The sequence below is a fragment of the Pagrus major genome, chromosome 1 (genome assembly GCF_040436345.1).
Source record: "Pagrus major chromosome 1, Pma_NU_1.0".
NCBI classification, from domain to species: Eukaryota; Metazoa; Chordata; class Actinopteri; order Spariformes; family Sparidae; genus Pagrus; species Pagrus major.
In genome coordinates, this window is record NC_133215.1 from 28,656,185 (window position 1) to 28,674,706 (window position 18,522).

General features: G+C 40.1%; 1 protein-coding gene across 1 annotated transcript in view; it reads left to right on the forward strand.

The window, feature by feature from the left end:
* Positions 1-18,522, forward strand: part of LOC141000479 (protein Dok-7-like) — a 26,773-nt gene continuing 8,251 nt past the window's right edge. The window contains exons 1-6 of the mRNA XM_073471230.1: positions 1-54; positions 172-217; positions 1,043-1,131; positions 1,710-1,860; positions 4,571-4,771; positions 15,451-15,570. Of these exons, the coding sequence (XP_073327331.1) occupies positions 1-54; positions 172-217; positions 1,043-1,131; positions 1,710-1,860; positions 4,571-4,771; positions 15,451-15,570 (661 nt within the window). The remainder of the gene's footprint in view (positions 55-171; positions 218-1,042; positions 1,132-1,709; positions 1,861-4,570; positions 4,772-15,450; positions 15,571-18,522) is intronic.

Here is an 18,522-nt window from a genome sequence, read left to right on the forward strand (position 1 = left end):
ATGACGGATACAGTTGTCGCGGAGGGACAAGTCAAGTTTAGAGATGGAAAAAAGGTGATTTTTTTCAATATTCCTCTAATTGTCTTAGCTTTAAAATGTATTTCCACACTTCGGGACAAGGTACAGGAATATACTTTGTTATTTACTGATTCTTTACACACTTCTCCACAGTGGAAGACTCGGTGGGTCGTTCTTCGGAAGCCCTCTCCGGTCGCAGGTATGTGGCACACCGCGTCTATGTTTCTCAGCGTTTGCCGCCTCCACTCAGATTGTGCGCATTTTCACGTGGACAGAGACATGCTCAGCTCATTAGGCACTAATCTCATCTGATTTTCTGCACTTAAACTAATCACAACTTGTCAATTGGTCGCTTGGCCGTGCGCCACGGGAGCGCGTAAAACGCAACATGTCCGCGTAAACACGTGAAAATGTCACGCGGCACAGCGGCGGCTGAATTGATCGAATCCAGCTTTAAAGTGCGCTGATTAAACACGAGTGCTGCCTGTGCCCTTCAAGTAGAGTCTGGATATCAAATCTTAACGGAGGATTATGTTGCAAGGTGGATTTAAGGTTCATTATTTAAAAGCCTTTTAGCTAAACACATAAAGAATGACATTGTCGTAGTCTGACAGAGGTTTCTCTCTGCAAGACTGGCTGAAAAAGAAAGCAACCTTTCTTTATTGAGCTTCACTGAGATGCTGTGAGGACAGACACTGTGCCTCTCAGCAGAATACATAAACATGTGGCTCAAGCTGCACTCCACTGCTGCATACTTGAAGGAACTGGGTAGAGTGATGGGAATAATGTTGGCTACTCTGAATGTATGTGTGTGTGTGTCCATGTGTGTATTTGTGTCTTGACTTTCATCATCAGCTGTGCCAGCAGATCACTTCTTTGTCTCATGGTTTGTTATGACAGCTGTGCCAGAAACACAGGAAGGAGCGCAGTAGAGATTACCAAAAAAGTGACCATTGTTATTCTGAATTCTGCTTTTAATCACCAATTTGACTTTTAACCCTGTCGCCCTGTGTGTCTGCATCAGACTGTCTGTCTCTGGTGGTGTATAAGGAGAAGAAGAAAGGGAAGGAGAAGAGCGGCGGGCACAAGGAGAGGCTCAGTGTGACACTGGAGGTAGGTCCAGCTGCAGGAGACCAAAAGCTCTCTGCGTCTCATCTCGAGTACAAGTGAACCGCACTGATGGCAGCTTTATTACAGCTCTTTAGTGGTGTTGCATCACACAACCAGCCAGGCTGTCTACTGCTGTCATTAGACTGCACTCACATGTCCCAAAGGTTAGAGCATTGGTCAAAAAAGACACAGAAAAACAGAATTAAATAAAGAGGAACACAAAACCTGTCTGGGGTTGACCACATGTGTGATCCAGGATATCATAATCATCTTTATCTGTATGAACTCATTCCAAGAAACCATGTGATCGACTCTCAGTGCTGCACCAGACCAAAAGGAGCCAGAGTCACAAGGTCTACTGCAACATTAATGAGCCTCGCTGATATTTGAGATAGTTTTGTGTCTTGCTCTCAAGTTTTCAAAAACAGACAAATCCACCTGACCTCAATCAGGAAAGACAAAATGTTTGATTTAGGCTGATAGGACGCTGTCTAAGTAATATTTTGTCCTTCCTTTGTGATAATAAAAAGACTATCAGTGGCACTATCAGTGACAGACAGTGATCAGCTCTCCTCCTTCAGGGGATCTGTGGCGTGGAGCCAGGGCCCGGCTACGATGGGGTATCCTACACACTCTGCATCCTCTGCCTGGCGCACACGCTGGTCCTCGGCTTCAACAGCCGAGACGCCCTGCTGGCCTGGGATGCCCGCGTCCGCTACAGCCTGGGAGAAGGTCAGTGGTTTGGCCTCGTGCAAATGCTGCAGTCCTTGTTCGAGAATGTGAAGTGTAAATGAGAAATGTGCTGATGGGGGATCTGCAGTTGGGTAACACACATCAAAGAATTCAGCGAGTTGTTTGAATATCAAAGCTGAGGATTGGGTTCTTTTTTGTGGATCAGCAGTACTCTCATAGAGAGTTATTTATCTAAAGAGGGGATAGATTTGGTATTAGTATCTAAAATATTGCTTAATAAAGCCTGAGGATGAATTCAGATTCTCCATGACCCAAGATCAACCTGCCTTCCCTGTCAATCTTGGGACTTATGGTGGCATGTAATCAGAGTTTTTACTCCTGACTGAATCACCCTCCTACATTGAAACTGTAAGTGTGACTAGTAAGAAGAGAGTAGTCTTGTAGTTTATTGATTCTAAAACAGTGTGCAAATTAGAAGATGATTTGGAGAGCCAGAAATCTAAACCCCTGCTAAAAGACTTAGTGAAATTAACCCAATCTCACCTGCAGAAAATGGATAATATCACAATCTTTTCGCAATCGAGAAGAAAAATCTGATTTCTCGCACTGATATACAGTACAGTGTCTTCAGAACATGTTTAGTCAGTTGTTATTGGCCTTAAAGGATAAGTTCACCCAGAAATGAAAATGCATTATCATTATCTGCTTCATGCTGATGGAAAGTTGGGTGAAGTAGTCCACAAAACATTTCTGGAGCTTCACAGCAAAACAGTGTCGCAGTGTTCTCCTGAACGACTGAAGGGGATGGGGACTAGTTTAAAAAGATTTTAAAATAACTGGTAAAAATAAAAAAGGGTTAAATAAATTAAAGGGCTCCATACAGCTCATTGGGTCTCAGCCCCATGATGTCAAAATTCATTTGAAAAGACGTTATTTACACCCCAAAATCTTTACAGTAGATGCTAAGCTAAAAACGTTAGCACTTAACTATGCGTCGAGGGTGTACATAATGTCTTTTCAAATCAATTTGAGATCTCGGGCTTCTCGAGACATGGATTATGCAAGACGAGCTGTATTGAGCCATTTTATGCTGTTTTTTGCTACAACGCTGTTTTGCTGTTTTCAACTTTGAGGTTGAAGTTCAATTGTTGACTTAATATTTTATTCTAATGTGTCCTGAAGGAAAGTTTTTTGGATATATTGTAACTGAAGGTCAGTGCTGGTGTAGTAATTTATTTTCCCCCTCCTCTAGTCATCCTTTAGAGGTTTGCCCTGCCCAGAATAAAGTGTTTGCAAGCTCCCATGACACAACTACAGCCAAACAACCCTCAGAATTAATATACGCAAGCATTTTATCTATCGCTATGAACTCAATTATAGGTGTGCAGCAGTTCACCTAAGAATTCTAACTCAGACCCCTCATAAATAACTTTTTACCAACTCTGTCCAAACTTTTTTTTGTCATGCAGAAATGTATCTATACCACTATGAATTTCAATAACATACTGAATAACTTTGGGCTGATTTAAACAGTACTTCAGAGCCAGGCTGTGAGCTGAATTGACATATTTTGGGCAGCATTAGGCAGTCCTGTCAGTACTTAAAGTATATTTCTTCTTCCTGCATCCCATGCATAATATTTAAATCTTAATCATATAATCCACAAGCATTCTGTTCCTCCGTCACCTTGAGAATGTCACGTCATTTTATCTCCCCCTCAAACCCTAAAAACCCTTGATAATAATAGATATTGTTAAGAGAACTTTTTCCAGTTTTATAACAGCAGCTTCAAATAAAACCGACAGCACGCTAAATATTTAACTAATGTAAAACCCAGGAATCTTTTGATTTAAATATTGAAACACAGGTTTTGTAGTCGTGCTTTCTGTCGCTGAGAACATTTTGAATACATCCACCATCTGACTTTACTGATTTCTTAACACTTTCTTGAGCTCAGTAAACCAACACAGTGCATGATGTAGTCCTCAGCTACATCTTAGACGTTTTAGCTCCCTGCAGTCCTCCAGTCTGTTCCAGTCTGAGCCGTGAAGAGAAATCTATTAATAAGTCTCTACATGAAACTCATCAAACTCAAATTTTAGCTCTTAGATGTCACCATGAAACGTATCCCTACTTACAGACAACAGTAATCAACAGAAATAATCTGAACTAAGATAAACATCTGGATGGTGGTTTTTTTTGGCTGTTTTTTTCCACTAATCTGAAAGAGGACATGTTATGGACGTAAAATACTGGGCCAAAATCACTAAATTGACCAGTGCACGAAAAAAAAATGTTTTCGCCAGCCTTGCCTGGCCTTATGTCCTGTTTTTGTCTTGTAGCATCTTCAACTTTGTTTAAAAAAGCTGCAAATACTTTAATATTAATGATTATTATAAATTCCACTAATAGTGTTCTATGGGCACATGCTGTGTATATAGTATGTACAGTATATACTATTGGCTGTGAGAGGGAGCCACAGACCTTGGCAGTGAAAAAGTGCCATCTGCACCCACTGAGCGATGACAAATTGCAGCCAGCAGAGCTTAAAGAACTGCTTCATCCCCATTCCCACAGCCATCAGTTAAACTGTACGTGTGTTCATGTGCTTGTGTGTGTGATACGCGCTGTTTGTATTTATGTTTCACTACATTTGCAGTGGGATTGATGCACTGTGTGATCAGTGATTCTTCAATAAAGGCGTTCTGACAAACTTTTTCTCTCCTCACTGTGTTGTTCTCTCCTTCAGTCCACAGGTTCAGTGTCAATGTCGAGCCAGGTACCAAACTGGAAAGCGGCCCCGCTTCCCTCCACTTGTGCAACAACCTTTTGGTCCTCACCAGAGGCGTACCTCCTGTTGTCATTGGACACTGGAAGTTGTCAGCGCTGCGTCGATACGGTGCTGTGCCAAATGGCTTTGTGTTCGAGGGGGGGACTCGCTGCGGATACTGTAAGTAACTCGTGGACTGAGAAAGTCTTTCTGTAGTGGGAATTTAAACACTGTGGCCTGCCGAACTCAATAACATGAATAGCTGAAAAACAGCCATGGATAACAGCACCTCACATGCCTGGCTCTGTTCTCTTGTTGTTGGTGGTGTATTTGTCTTTTTTCTGGGTAACTGCCGAAACGTATATAATGTACAGCCAGGGTTATCTTTACCAGAGCTACAGTTGCCTTTTGTGGCTTAATTTGCAGAAAAATCAATTGGTCATTATCATATTTTGATGTCAGTCCTTTAGAATCTCTGAAGATCTTCTTTTGGGTTTTTTACACCAATTTTCAACAATCAGACAGCAAGAAATCCATTATTGGAAGCACCAAGACAGTTGCATTTTGTCCCTCAATCCTCAGTTTCCCATATACTGTAAATATTATACCTCAAAGCGACACAAGGTATCTTTGTGTTGGTGGCTCGGGTCCCTCGACAACCCAAAGTGTCAGTACTTGATGACCTGGGGATGTAAGTCAACAATCAGCTGCCTTCCTCCAGAAAGTTACATGTTGAGAAAGTGATTGTAACGAAAGAAAAAAGGTTTATTTATTAGTTGTTCTGTGGCTTTCGATCACATTAGTTGTTGTTCTGGACCTTTCAATCATATCACGTGGCCTTCAATCATGATTCAAGACAAAAGAAGATAAGATTGTATTCCCAAATGCTGTTTCCAAATTGTATACTTGTCTTTTTCTTACAGAAAGCACAAATACTGTATACTTATTTAATTTCTATAGCTATAAGTCAGTGAAGGTGGGACGTTATATGACCACAGAAATGTCCATTTAACTCTTGCCATATGCATATGTGCAATTAAATGACATGCCTGTCAGCGACTGTCCTCAGATGTTGTGTGAAATGCAGGACATCACTAATTGAAGTACAAGTTGCAGGTTAAACAAATGAGCCACAATATCCATGAGAATGTATTCAACCATCAGACGCTGCTGCTCAGTGTGAGAGTAACTTATGGTGAACTTTTAAGTCTAACAAACCAAGAACTTATTGGAGCAGTTACTATGTCAGTGATATACAGTCACTGCAGCACAGTTTGTCTACTGGCTCTCTTAGATAAAGAAATGTTCCCTCTCATTTCTCTCTGGTGCCTCCAGCCTGAAAGAACTGTCATTTAACACTAACAGACCCGCATTAAAACCTGTGATTTATTGCAGGTGTTTATAGAGTAACTTTATCCAGGTAAGAAATTACTTTCTGTGTTTGAACCCAGCACACTGTACGACTGCCCACCAAATAATGTGTGTGTGTGTGTGTGGTTGCCAGGGTTTAGGTATCCTCTGAATGCCCAGTTGACGTGGGCATGAATGCGAAGAATGAGAGGCAGTTTTATGATTTTGGGTGGGGATGTATGATGATTTGCCCAAACTCACTGCGTTCCTTACTTCATTAAAATACCTTAATATATACTTTTGCTAGTTCTCCTGTTTACTTGATCTCCTCACTGTTATTTTGTTTTTGAGAAGTGTGAAGAGATGCACTTATGTGACGTCTGTCTGAGTCCGTGTCTTCAAACGGTCTCATGGCTCCTACAGGAATAACCATGAGGTCTGCAGGCTCTGGTTTCACTGTTCTGTTGGGCAGTGTCTATAAATACCAGCATCCCCTGTAGTGGTCACTCAGCCACTCACATAGTGCCTGCTGGCTAGACCACCAATCACATTTGCCTCCTTCACCTCCATCTACATATTACCCAGCAGCCACCGGGGCAGTAGCGAGAGGCCCACTTGGCTAGAGAAACAGACAGTGAGAGTCAAATGTGACATTCCTTGCGTGAGTGCAAGGTAAAGCAGCGTGTTAGTTTACATTTTTACATGTTTATTAGTATTCGGTGAGGACACTAGACACATACCAGTGTTCAGTCATTTTCGGTTCTTTCACATTTCAAAGCATTTATACACAAATCATACTTCGACTTGTTTCAACCATTCGCACATTACCCAGAAATCAATGCAAACATTTCGATCTCTCAGAACATCGATTACCCAGATACAGTCAGAGGAGTTGGGAGTGTTTCTGTGCACTTGTCTTCAATCAAATGCAGTGCAGCATGGCTAATTTGCTAAATTTTTCATGTTTATTGCTAATACCATGATACAACATGGCTACTTCTTCATGTTTTTTAAGGAGTTAGTCCAAGTAAAAAGAACATAAAAAGCTCTGCTCCAGCTAGAAGCTTCATTAAGCATTTTCATTAAGCATAAGCAGAGCAAATGACACTGTTTATCATTACACTTCTAATCTTTTACAAAACATTATTAACTGACCCTGTCGGTGATAAACAGCTCTATGTTCTTGGTAGTTTTACTTTACTTTTCTCCTTATCTTTGAAAAACTTTAAGCACTTTTCTGCCTCACACATCACCAGCCTTGTGTTATGCTGTCGGCAACAGAAACAAACAACAACCGCACAACTTACAGAATGAAATCCACAGCAACATGGAGTTTACCACAATGCTGTTTCTGCAAATCTGTCTATAATAGATCTTTTCGAATGCAGACATTATGGTTTGTCATAGCAGGAAAAGCACAGGAATAACTGATAACATTGGTCTAATCTGACAGAAAAGCTTCTTATATAATAGCAAGAAAATATGATGTTTTTATTTCAAGAGAAGCTGTCTTGTAACTGAACTCTGCATATTTGTGAGAAATAAATGAGGACTAGGTCCAACAAGGCCCCTTGGTGTTCAAAACAAATGAAAAATAGGAATATGACTGCCAAAAAATGTGAGAAAATTACAGAAAATAGAGAAATACTGCTGATGACTTCCAAACAGATCCTAGTTTTTCTCTCCGTAACCATGGAACATGTCTATTTTGTTTAAAAGGCTGATGACATTGCCCCATAAAAAGAGAAAAATGTTCCACAATTGCTTGCATGCAAAGAAAGCTTCAACTACAAAACTTACATAATGAAATCCACAGCAGCATAGACACTCCCACAGTGCTGTTTTGGCTTCTGGTCAGATCAGTCCACAATATGTGTTTTACAGAAGACATTTTGGCTAGGTTGTTATTGATCACATTAAAAACTCATTCCATGTAGTTCATACTCGCTCACTGTGGCTCACTTGTTAGGACTTAGCTGCAGTGAATGTCATTTGTAAAAACAAATATTTTAAAAAGTTTTGCTTTGTGACTTAATAATTCTTAATGTACAAAATGGCCATCATGATCATAGATGTGCTATGGTACAGAATACTTGTAATAGTAGAAACAAATGGTTCTCATTAGGCTGCACTTTTTGAACACTGTTCTTTGAACTGATGTCTTATAAAATGACTCCTTCGGCCTCTCAGCTTTCTAATTTCCCTCGAGGCCTTTTTGTTCGAGCAAATCAGTAAGCGGGTCTCTTGGTCATCTAATGCTGCTGTGTAAAAATATTTTACCCTTGACTGCCACAGTGCTCTCTGCTGCAGCTGCACTTTTAAAGTCAGCTGCGCCACGGACGATACGATTCCTGGCTGCAGAGCTGAAGACGTACACCACAGTGACACGACAAGCCTTTTTTACTGCCGTGCACACACACACACACACACACACACACACACACACAGTGAGCCGACCAGTCCTGTGGGATAGTGGGCAGTCGTGTGTGCAAAGCCTTTTATCGGCAGTAATCAGTGGAGCTGGGGTCTTCGTGGATGTCTGTTGGAAACATGCACGCACTGTAGCCGTGTGAATCAGTGATATCAGCACTCCAGCTTCCATTTGCAATGATAATGAGGCCACGGTGTTCTGTAATCGATGATGTTTGGAGCAGAGCCTGCGTCTTAGTTGGACAGGTGTTCATGTTGACCCTCTAGTGAACACACACGCACACTTACATGCAGACACAGTAATAAACAATCCTCTTCAGAGTTTGGACGGCCTGTCAAGCCTTGTGATCTAGATAAAAGCAATTTTAAGCTCACATACTATGTCAGCAATCTTTCCATGTCCCTCAGCGGGCATAAACACACACACACACACACGCCTCATATCATAGTACAGTAGTACATCAATGCACGTGTGGGCGTTTTGTGGTGTTTATTACATGGTATAAAGTATTACGCAGCAGTTATCTGAAGGTTCCAAGGAATCAGAGGCAACTTCTGCTACCCTGACGTCATGCGACATTAAGGTGTGAATGAGCCACAGAGGTTAAAATGTTGCTGAGTCTCCACCTGTCATTAGAAGTGTTGAAGCCTCTTGGATGAGCGTTGTAACTTCTTCAACACAAAGTGGCTGTTGTTTGACAGTATACATGTCATTATAACACAGACTGGTTAAGAGAAACATTGCCTGCTAACTTATGTCAACCAGTGTGGAGGATGGAAGTTACCTGTGTGAATGAAGAAGATGAAGATCGGTCTCAAGCAGACAGAAAGTTGGTTTATAACGTGAAAGAAAAGAGACTTTGTTTTTTGTCCAATATTATGCACAACTGCTTCAATTAAAAAAATAAGATTTAATCACTATGCAAATATGAATGTGGTTGAACTACCAGCATGTTGATGCGTAGCTGACTGATTGTTCATTCCCTCAACTGACCGTCAGAAACAACAGTCTCCTTCAGCACCTGAGCTCTGACAGATCCTCTGCAGGAAATCTGTTGAAGAGGAATTGTTGCTTTTTCTGTTTATGAGCCAACAGTGGCAGCAGAAAGTCATGATGCAGTCATAGTGAAACCGTTCCAAACCCTGGTTAAATTAAAACTCTGAAGAAGGCCCTTTGTGTCAGTTTGTTCACCATTCATTTTCAATGTTTTGAAGAATTTCACCATGAAATAGCTCCCTAAGTTTAACAGTGCCTTGGGATTTTTATGTTCTGTTTTGAACTTCTGCCTTCGTTATCAAAGAGCACCTTCATCACATTTTTGTTTGAACTTCCAGATTCTTTCCTTTCCCCAAAATAAAAACAGTTTTATTATGTGACTCAGATTTAAGTTATATCTATTACACCTCTCAGAGGACCGTTAACTATTTAACCATTTAGGGGCAACAGCATGTAGTGCAGAGGTCACTTTATCATATTTAATATACCATAGGGGCATCAGAGGGGGCAAGTTTTACTCAGTTAAGAGTAGGAATTAAAGCTTTGTAAAAACTTTTTACCTTTTGCACCATTTAAGCTTAAGTTAAGTTAAAACCTGGTGCCTATATTACCCACAATGCAACTCTGGGGCTAATTTTTCAGATTAAATGCAGCTCCCCTGCAGCCACAGAAGATTTCATATAGTTTTTGTCACATATTTCAGTGTTCAGTGTTCAGTGTTCTCATCTCTCAGTGTTGAGAGATAAGGACTACAATTAAGTTGACCCACAGTTTACCTCCTCAAGCACTGAATAAGCCAATAGCAGACCTCCAGATCAAACATGTCACAGCTCTGTCACATCATCATATCATCACAGTTCATTTATCTGATTAAGATCAGTGCCTCAAAATATTGTAGCATGCAAGAGAAACGCTTAATTATTAGTTTCATTGTTCATAATTAATTAGTTACTGATATAATCAAATTTGAATTCATTATTTTAAAAGCTGAGATATTTTAATTATATTATGTGGGCTGTATAAAAAAAATGAAAAAAATTGATGAAAAAATTCTCAAAGTCACTCTTGTCACAATAATGTCTTCAAGTTCAAGGAGCACCAAAACACACTAAATCATAATTTGCACATCTTACTTAAGATGTCACACATCATCACAATGATGAATTATACACGAAAAATTTTAATATAGTTGGATAATATAAAAAAATATTTAGAAACAGACTAAATACTTTTAACTTGTTACAGTTAATTTGTTTTTTATTCAGCATGAACGGCTCTTTCTTGACCATCTTGATGCAAAGAGGTGGTGACAGCTTCCTGTGTGTACGTGTGAGGAGCGTCCCAAACCCACCAGCACAGAAGAAGAAGAAGCAGATGGTAATAACATCGTCCTCTGTGTTGGTCGGGCCGGGGCGCTCCTCATCGTCTTGGCTGGCTGATGAAGAGGGTGGTGTCGGGGGGGTCGGGGTGGAGCGGCAGGGGCCGGGCAGGGTCGTGACTGTATTCACTGGGTCTCCAGTGCTTGGGAGCACAGACAGTATGGTGCTGAGAGTGAGTCAGTGGTCTGCTGGGTCCTCATGGGATGTTTGGCTGGTCACGTCACTCTCAGCTGCTCCAGGAACACCACAAACACAGAGTGGTCCTGCCCTGTGACACAGAGAAACAAGTCAGGAATACATGTTGGACACAAATACACAACCTTTTAGTTTTGTATACATGTAACAATGGAGTCATATTCAAGAAGGCTCCTATAATGAATATAATCTACGTCTTCATGAGGGGATCACTCAGTTAGCCCACTGACAGAAAGGTGCCCACCACCAGCTGCCCCTGTCGTCCTCCATCCTTCTCATCTGGTCTGTATCTTTTCTGTCATCATGGAAATTTGGGATGTCTCAGTCTCCCAAATCTTTGCCTCTTGCGGGCAGGTTGGTGCAGTGTCTGTAAAGACAGAAAGTGAACAGAGTGAGTAAATAAACATTAATTGAGTTACTGGTGAATGAGATTAAGACGTAATTGAACTTAACTTTGTTTGGTGTATCCATCTGTACCCTCTAAAGAAAGACACATAAATCTGTGCTGCATTCATGGGACACTTGATGATAATCATGTTGACTCTGAATAGTTGCTTGGGAAAACTTGGCGCTTTTAATTTGTTGACCTTGGAAGAAACTTTCTCATGACGGAAATTTTGACTATACAAATAACATGTGCATTCACATATATGACTGAAGAGTTTAAGTTATAAAAATATCAACAATTTAGTTTTTGGAAACTCAGCAGGGTTGAAAATAGAATATAAGCCTGTGTCACTGGTCAATTAAAAAGTGGATGCCCACTGAAAGTACAATGATAATGATAATGATAATGATAATGATAATGATAATAATAATTTCAGATACACTGTAGGGCATTTAGTTAAAAGTTTTTAATCATAAGGTGCTCATCATCAATGCTTTATAAGCGCTGGAATAGGATGAAGCTCCATCACTACGCACCACTCGCTTTTATGCACGGCTCTATCCACTTTTCATTCAGAGATTATGCAAGTAAACTGCAAAACGTAGACGGATCCAGGCAAACATCTTACAACTACCATATAAGCCTGCGTTGCACCACATGCATCATTACGCAGTGAACCACGGCTACATTGATTAATTAGTGCGCAAACAACAACAGAGCTTCTCCAAAATAACCACAATAACCTCTGTGCAGACCAAACTAGTAGTTTATATCTCTTTATTCTGACAGCTTATGAGCTGCACTGCATGACAAACATCTGTTCTCCGTCCTAATTAAAACTGGTACCAGCGAGCAAGGAGCATTTTAATGTTGGTAAAATACCAACATGCTAAGAACAAGGTGTGTGATGATGAACACAACAGATCAGACTGAAGGTCCAGAAACAGTCAGACATGGTTCACTTTATCTCCTTCACGTCTTAACACATTGATCTGTTGGTTAGAAAATAATAAGTTAATTTAAGGTGATAAAATTTGAAACTTAAATGACTAAATGTTTCAGCATCAGCACCGGAAACAATAAATCTTCAACAATCCTAACAAGCTGAACTCAGAGGAACGTGCCCTGCTGTGATCACCTGTGTGTCCCGACAGTCCCATCGCCTCATTGGTGCAGACACTTGATGAGTCGCAATCTTTTTCCAATATTTTCGATGCAAAATTTGGACAATTTGATGCCCTCAAACCAAAATAACAGTGTTTTCATATCAGTAATTATGAATATACCCCACACCTGTCCTGTGATATTTGAGACATTCTGTCCAACCTAATAACATGATGTCAACAGACCACATTTATAATCAACTAGTTAGACTGATGTCTGCTCTGATAAAGCTTTTGATGAGATGAATCAGAGAATCAGTCATAAATAAAATGATAAACATAAAAGCTGTCTTACCTGCACGGTCATGGCCCAGCTCACGGGCGACTCCCAGCAGCCGGTGTCCCTAGTTGATCAGTCCACCAATGGTCATTTTCAACCTTTTCAGTTTCCCACAACAAATCAGCTGATCCAAAAGTTTTCCAGTAGTTTTCTTTGAAGCGCTTTATTTCTCCAAAAACCCAAACTTTCCACAGTTTGGGTTTGCAACAGGTCAATTCGTGCCAAGCTCCAAGCGTAAAAAGGGGAATAAGGAAGGTCAGCGGCTCTTATACACCCTCTGACCTGGTCACCATTCTGTTGCTAAGAAAATCAATCAAATCAATCACTGCCATGCCTGCTCTGTGACAACAAACCATCAGATGTGTTTCTTTTTTCTTACATTCTGAGGTGTAATCACATTTTAAACCTTTAGTGTTGGAGAAGCTACTAATTACTTCACACTGTAAAAAGTTTAACTACAGCAAAGCTACCCTATAGGGAGAAATCTGGTTTGGTTAACTGAAGCTAGTTCACTGCAGCAAGTTCCCTCTCGTCACAGCTCATACATAAACCAACAGAATAAAATGTCCATTGACTGATATAAACAGCTGCCTTCCAGAAACTAGAGTCCAGGTGGGGGTATTGCACCAGGCAGGATTACTCAGTTATCCAGGTAACTCCTAAAACAACATGCAAAACCTGCTCTGAACATTTAAGAGGAGCTGTCACACAGCTGAGCTAACCCTAACCCTGAGAAATAAATGAGGACCAGGTCTAACAAGGTGTCCATAACAACTAAAAAGAAATATGAATATGATGCCAAAAAATGTGAGAAGATTACAGAGAAATACATCTTATTTCATCCCCACAGATTCTAATATCTTTCTGTCTAATGTGTGAACATGTCTCCTTTGTTTAAAGGTAATGATGAGACTGATGCATGAAGGCTGAAAAATGTTCCAAAGTTGCTTGCACACAGAAAAAGCTTCCCAACGCCTCTGAAGAGGTTTTTTTTGTTCACACCAGATAAAAATAAATGACTGACTCAACAACAACAGGTGTTGATTCAACCTCATGACAATTATTGAAAATGTAGTGTGTGGTGCAGCTGCTCATACTGAACGCATTAGTTGATATTTAATCTATGCTTATTTATATAAATGGGGCAGACAATATATTAGAAACACCAACAGTGTGTTTTCACATAAATGATCATTCTACATTGAAGCATGATTGTGTGCAAAGAGAGTCGAAAGTGAGGTAGAATTTCATTTGGGACACTGAATGTTTGTCAGCCTGGAGATCCATCTGGGACTCATGCTCTCTTGAGCCTGTAGTTGTCGGTGCTCTAATTTAATCGAAAGTGGTTACAGTGCTTAGTAAGCAACTTACTATATAATGCAGTCCAAACCACAGCTTAAGAAATGTCCATAGAGAATTGTTTAAACCTTGATTTTGTTGTGAAGCCACATTTCAGTGTTCACTTTCAAGGACTTTTGAAAGTGAACAGTTTTCTTTACGTCTGATTCTGTTGTCTGAATAACTTCAACATGGTTTGTAGCCTTGTGACCTTTCTGGCATTCTGTTCAAACCTGTAGATTAACAAAGGTGGCATTAATTCATTGACTCACTGTGATTCTGTTAAAGGTTTCAAATCATCTAGATTAATCGTTAGGATTAAAAAGCAGAGCATCTTTGGCTTTTGTTATTTTCATTTTTCACATTAAGCATCATCTCAGCTACCCTTACACTGATATTATCCATGAGTGTAGTTTCTGACTTCATCTCCTCCCGTTGTGAGTTGATATGCAGGCCAAGCATTTCCACTGACTCAGGAAAGTCTGATAATATACAACGGCCAATGAAGCTAATAGGCTTCCATTACACTTAATGCTCAGTGATGATTCAAGCAAGAAACTCTTTAATTATTCAGCTTGAAGAACTAAATGGTGCTCCAAAGCATACTGCAATAGTATTAAAACACAAACTTAAGAGTAAGTTAAAAGTTAAAAGTAAGTTAAATGTTAAGTAAACGTTAGTGAGTAAAATGTAGCATTCAAGGCTGATGGAAAAGATACTGTAGACATTTACCATCATCCAAGTATTAAATGTTGTTTTGTGACTATGAATGCAAACAGAATTTTCCGTACTTTAATGAAACAGCAGCAGTTTTTAAAATCTGTTGCATGAAATCACATTTTAAACAAAGCAACTTTGCTAACTGGCGTTCGTCCATACTGACTTCTATGCTCCACTTTCTTATTTTTTTATTATTCATAGCAAACTCAGTTCCATGAGAACAAAGATGACTTGTTTTTGACCCAACCCCTGAGTAAGGGCTCACTTTGTGGCTGCCTTTTCAATACCTCTGAGATGGGAGATTTTGATGTTTCATGATTTTTTTTGCTTGTCTTGTGTTTCCACAGACTCCCACCTCTGTGTGGGCTTGATAGGGCAGTGGGGGCTGAGAGACGTTTTATGTAACCTTTAGAAAAAAGAGCAGCCTTGCCTTTACAACAGCCTTTTCAGCCTCACTGAATATTGGTTGGCCTTGCTCAATTTTTTTTTCTTACTCTATATTTCATCATTTACTACAGTTCAATAGTAGTAGTACAACAGTTTTTCTTACCTCTGCGTCATGTTATTTAATTTAGCAATCCATCATATACGTTTGTCTCTTTCCCCTTCCATCATCCAGGGGCTGGTGTTTTCTTCTTGTCCTGTTCAGAAGGAGAGCAGATCAGTTTCATGTTTGACTGCATTGTCAGGGGCATCACCCCCAGCAGGACCCCTCATGGCCTACGACCTTCCTTGCCAGGTGAACACACATGCATGCATGAATATAAGCATTTTAAACAAAGTACCTACAGAATATGCCCACAAACATAAAGGATGAATTGTAATATTAAATACTAATATTTGTAGTAATAATATCTCCAAAAGAGACCCACTGTTCTGAACTAAAACAATCACGTCGGTATGTGACTCTGTGACTTCCATTGTAAAGGTTTACTGCCTGTTTAGTGAGCATGTTTAGCATTTGTGCCAGGCGCCATATGCTAACGGAAACACCACATGCTTCAAGCCCCAAGGGTCAGGCTGTGGATTAAGGGGTCATGCCGTTGTGTGTGACTTGTGCGCTATTGTTATGTACTGCTAATTTTCACAAGCACAGAGACATGCTGAGGATCTGACGACTCTGTCATACCTCTGAATAGACAGAGACACAGGGCTGAGACATGTCTCAGGACCTGATTTTGGTTTTGGACAGAGTATGCACAAATGATTTTCTAAAGAGAAACTTTGGCGATGCTTTAGATTGACGGAGAATTGATGCCAATGTGGAGAAAAGTCTATAGTAACTCCTTATATTTTATACTGTGCTGACTATTTTGACCTGGACCCAGTTTTCCCATCTATCTCCATCATACTGAAAGGTTTCTACTTCCCTGTCAATAGGTCTCTGTAGAATAATTTATGTCTTGGTCGTCAGGGAGTTCTCTACGTGCAGAAAGAAAAAGCTTTAGGAGGAAAAATAAACCCAAAAACTTGTCTTCCTCAACACATCCTGTAAGCCACGCCTTAGGCACCTCTAAAAACTTGGACTGCAGTGATGGAACATACCTAGATTTACTTAATCCCTTGGGGTTTTTTCTTGTAAACAAACAAAGTTTCTGTTCACATTCAGTATTTCTCACTAAAATAATCGAGTGCCTCCCTGAGGTCTCACGAATGTGGTAAAGCGTTTTCTTCCTCCACAGATATTTCCAAAGACGACTTTTGAACATTTTGTGACCTGCTTTGTCGACATCCATGTTGACATGCTGGCACACTTCTTGGCTGCCTTTTCCTGGTGCACAACCACCACCTATAGATTGGTCGAGTAACGTGAAATCATTAGCAGGAATGTACATGTGCATGTGGGTGCATGAGATACAAAAAAAAATGTGCCCACACATAAAAACATTGCTCCATAGCGCTGCTAGTGGTCAAATACAACAGGAGGTTGCTTTAAGTACCATTCTGAGCTACTTTACTTTATTTTGCTTTGCTGCTTCCTGTTCTTATGTTCAGCTTCATTTCAGAGGGAAATATCCATCACAGCCATCTGACAGCTATTGGTACAAGTTACACTGCAGGTGAAAAATAAAGGAAAATAGAAAATATATATGCATATATATAATACACTGATACAGATGACACTGCCAAACAGCATATGAAGTAGTTAACATTACCAATTGACCAACTTATATTACAATGCACATTAGTATTAATAACCCAATATTATATTTGATTATGTTACACAGACGGAGCATTCTGCTATGAATACTTTTACTTTTCATACTTAATACTGTGGTTGCTAATACATTTGTACTGTATTAGATTTGAATTGACATTTATACTGTATTTGAAAATTGTGTGATTGCCTCTTTTGCCTCAGTAAAAGCTCAGAGAAATATAACTTAAGAGTGGAAAACAGACAACTTCCCCCCTCCCCTAATATTTCCAGGTATTATCGTCAGTGGCGCTGTCACAAAGACAACCAGATCACTTTAATATTTTCCTCAGAGAAGCAACTACCATCAACACAGGGCAAAACATGAGTTTATTCAGTTATTTAGTTGAGAATGGAGACATGAAAGCAGATAGAAATGGTGCCCGGCTGCCTGACTGGATCAGCAGTCAGTCTTCATTTTCCTGGTAGATTTCGTGCCTGGTGTCAGACAAAATAGCAGTGAAAGTGAAAGAACTAATCTAAATGTCTATATCCATTACACTGTGCAATCAACATTTACTTCATACGTTTTTAAAGCAAATAACATCTATTTCCACTCTAAGAATATGAGGTATGTACATATATTGCAGAGTACATGTAGCAAAGTCAGCATTAATATGCATGTTCATATACGCCTGTAGGACTGGATTAGACAGACAAAAACATGGCCTAACAAAATGATGTGTGGAGCTGTATAGGTGGAGAGAGTCTGGTCGCAATCAATCAGATTGATGGAAAAATATGGAAAAAAAGAGCATTCAGCTTGAAAATGTCGGGAGTTTAACTTCTGCCTCCCTGCAACATTAATTCCAGCGTGAGCCAACCTGCGTCAGCGTGCTCTCTGTAACCCCACGACATTCAGCGCTGTGAAGCGGCTATAATTAACTTAGAGCAGCAACGTTAGCATATGTTAGCTGACACCTCACATAGCGTAGTGAAGAAACTTGGCATCTGCACGTTAGCTGCTGCAGGCCAGCCGCAGAGATCCAGGGGTTAGGTTGTTGACACCTATACACACAAACACCTTGAGTCCCCATGTGGCAAACACACACACACATACAGACACACACACACATACAGTATGTATATATAGCAGGCATTAAGTGCGTAATTGGCAGGGTTTTACACTAAATTGATAGTCCAACAGATAGTCCAGGCGCCTATAACCTCCTCAGGGAGATGTTAAATTTACAGTGTAACAGTTGGAGACACATTCACACACGGGAGACATCTTAAAGAGGAGGCTGATGCATACAGTAGCAGTCTTACCTTTCCATTTATGTTGAGATACAAAACTGTTTTCTGGCCTGGTTTTAATTTACACCTTTTTAAACGTAGGTCATTTGTGCATTACCATATTCACCTATTCAGATTTGATTTACATCCAATCAAAACAGATGTGGATTCATTCACTCCGGAGACTATTTAGGCTACAGGCAAAAGGATGATGTACAGCTAAAATGTGTTTTCAGCTGTTTTGTCTTCATTCTCTTT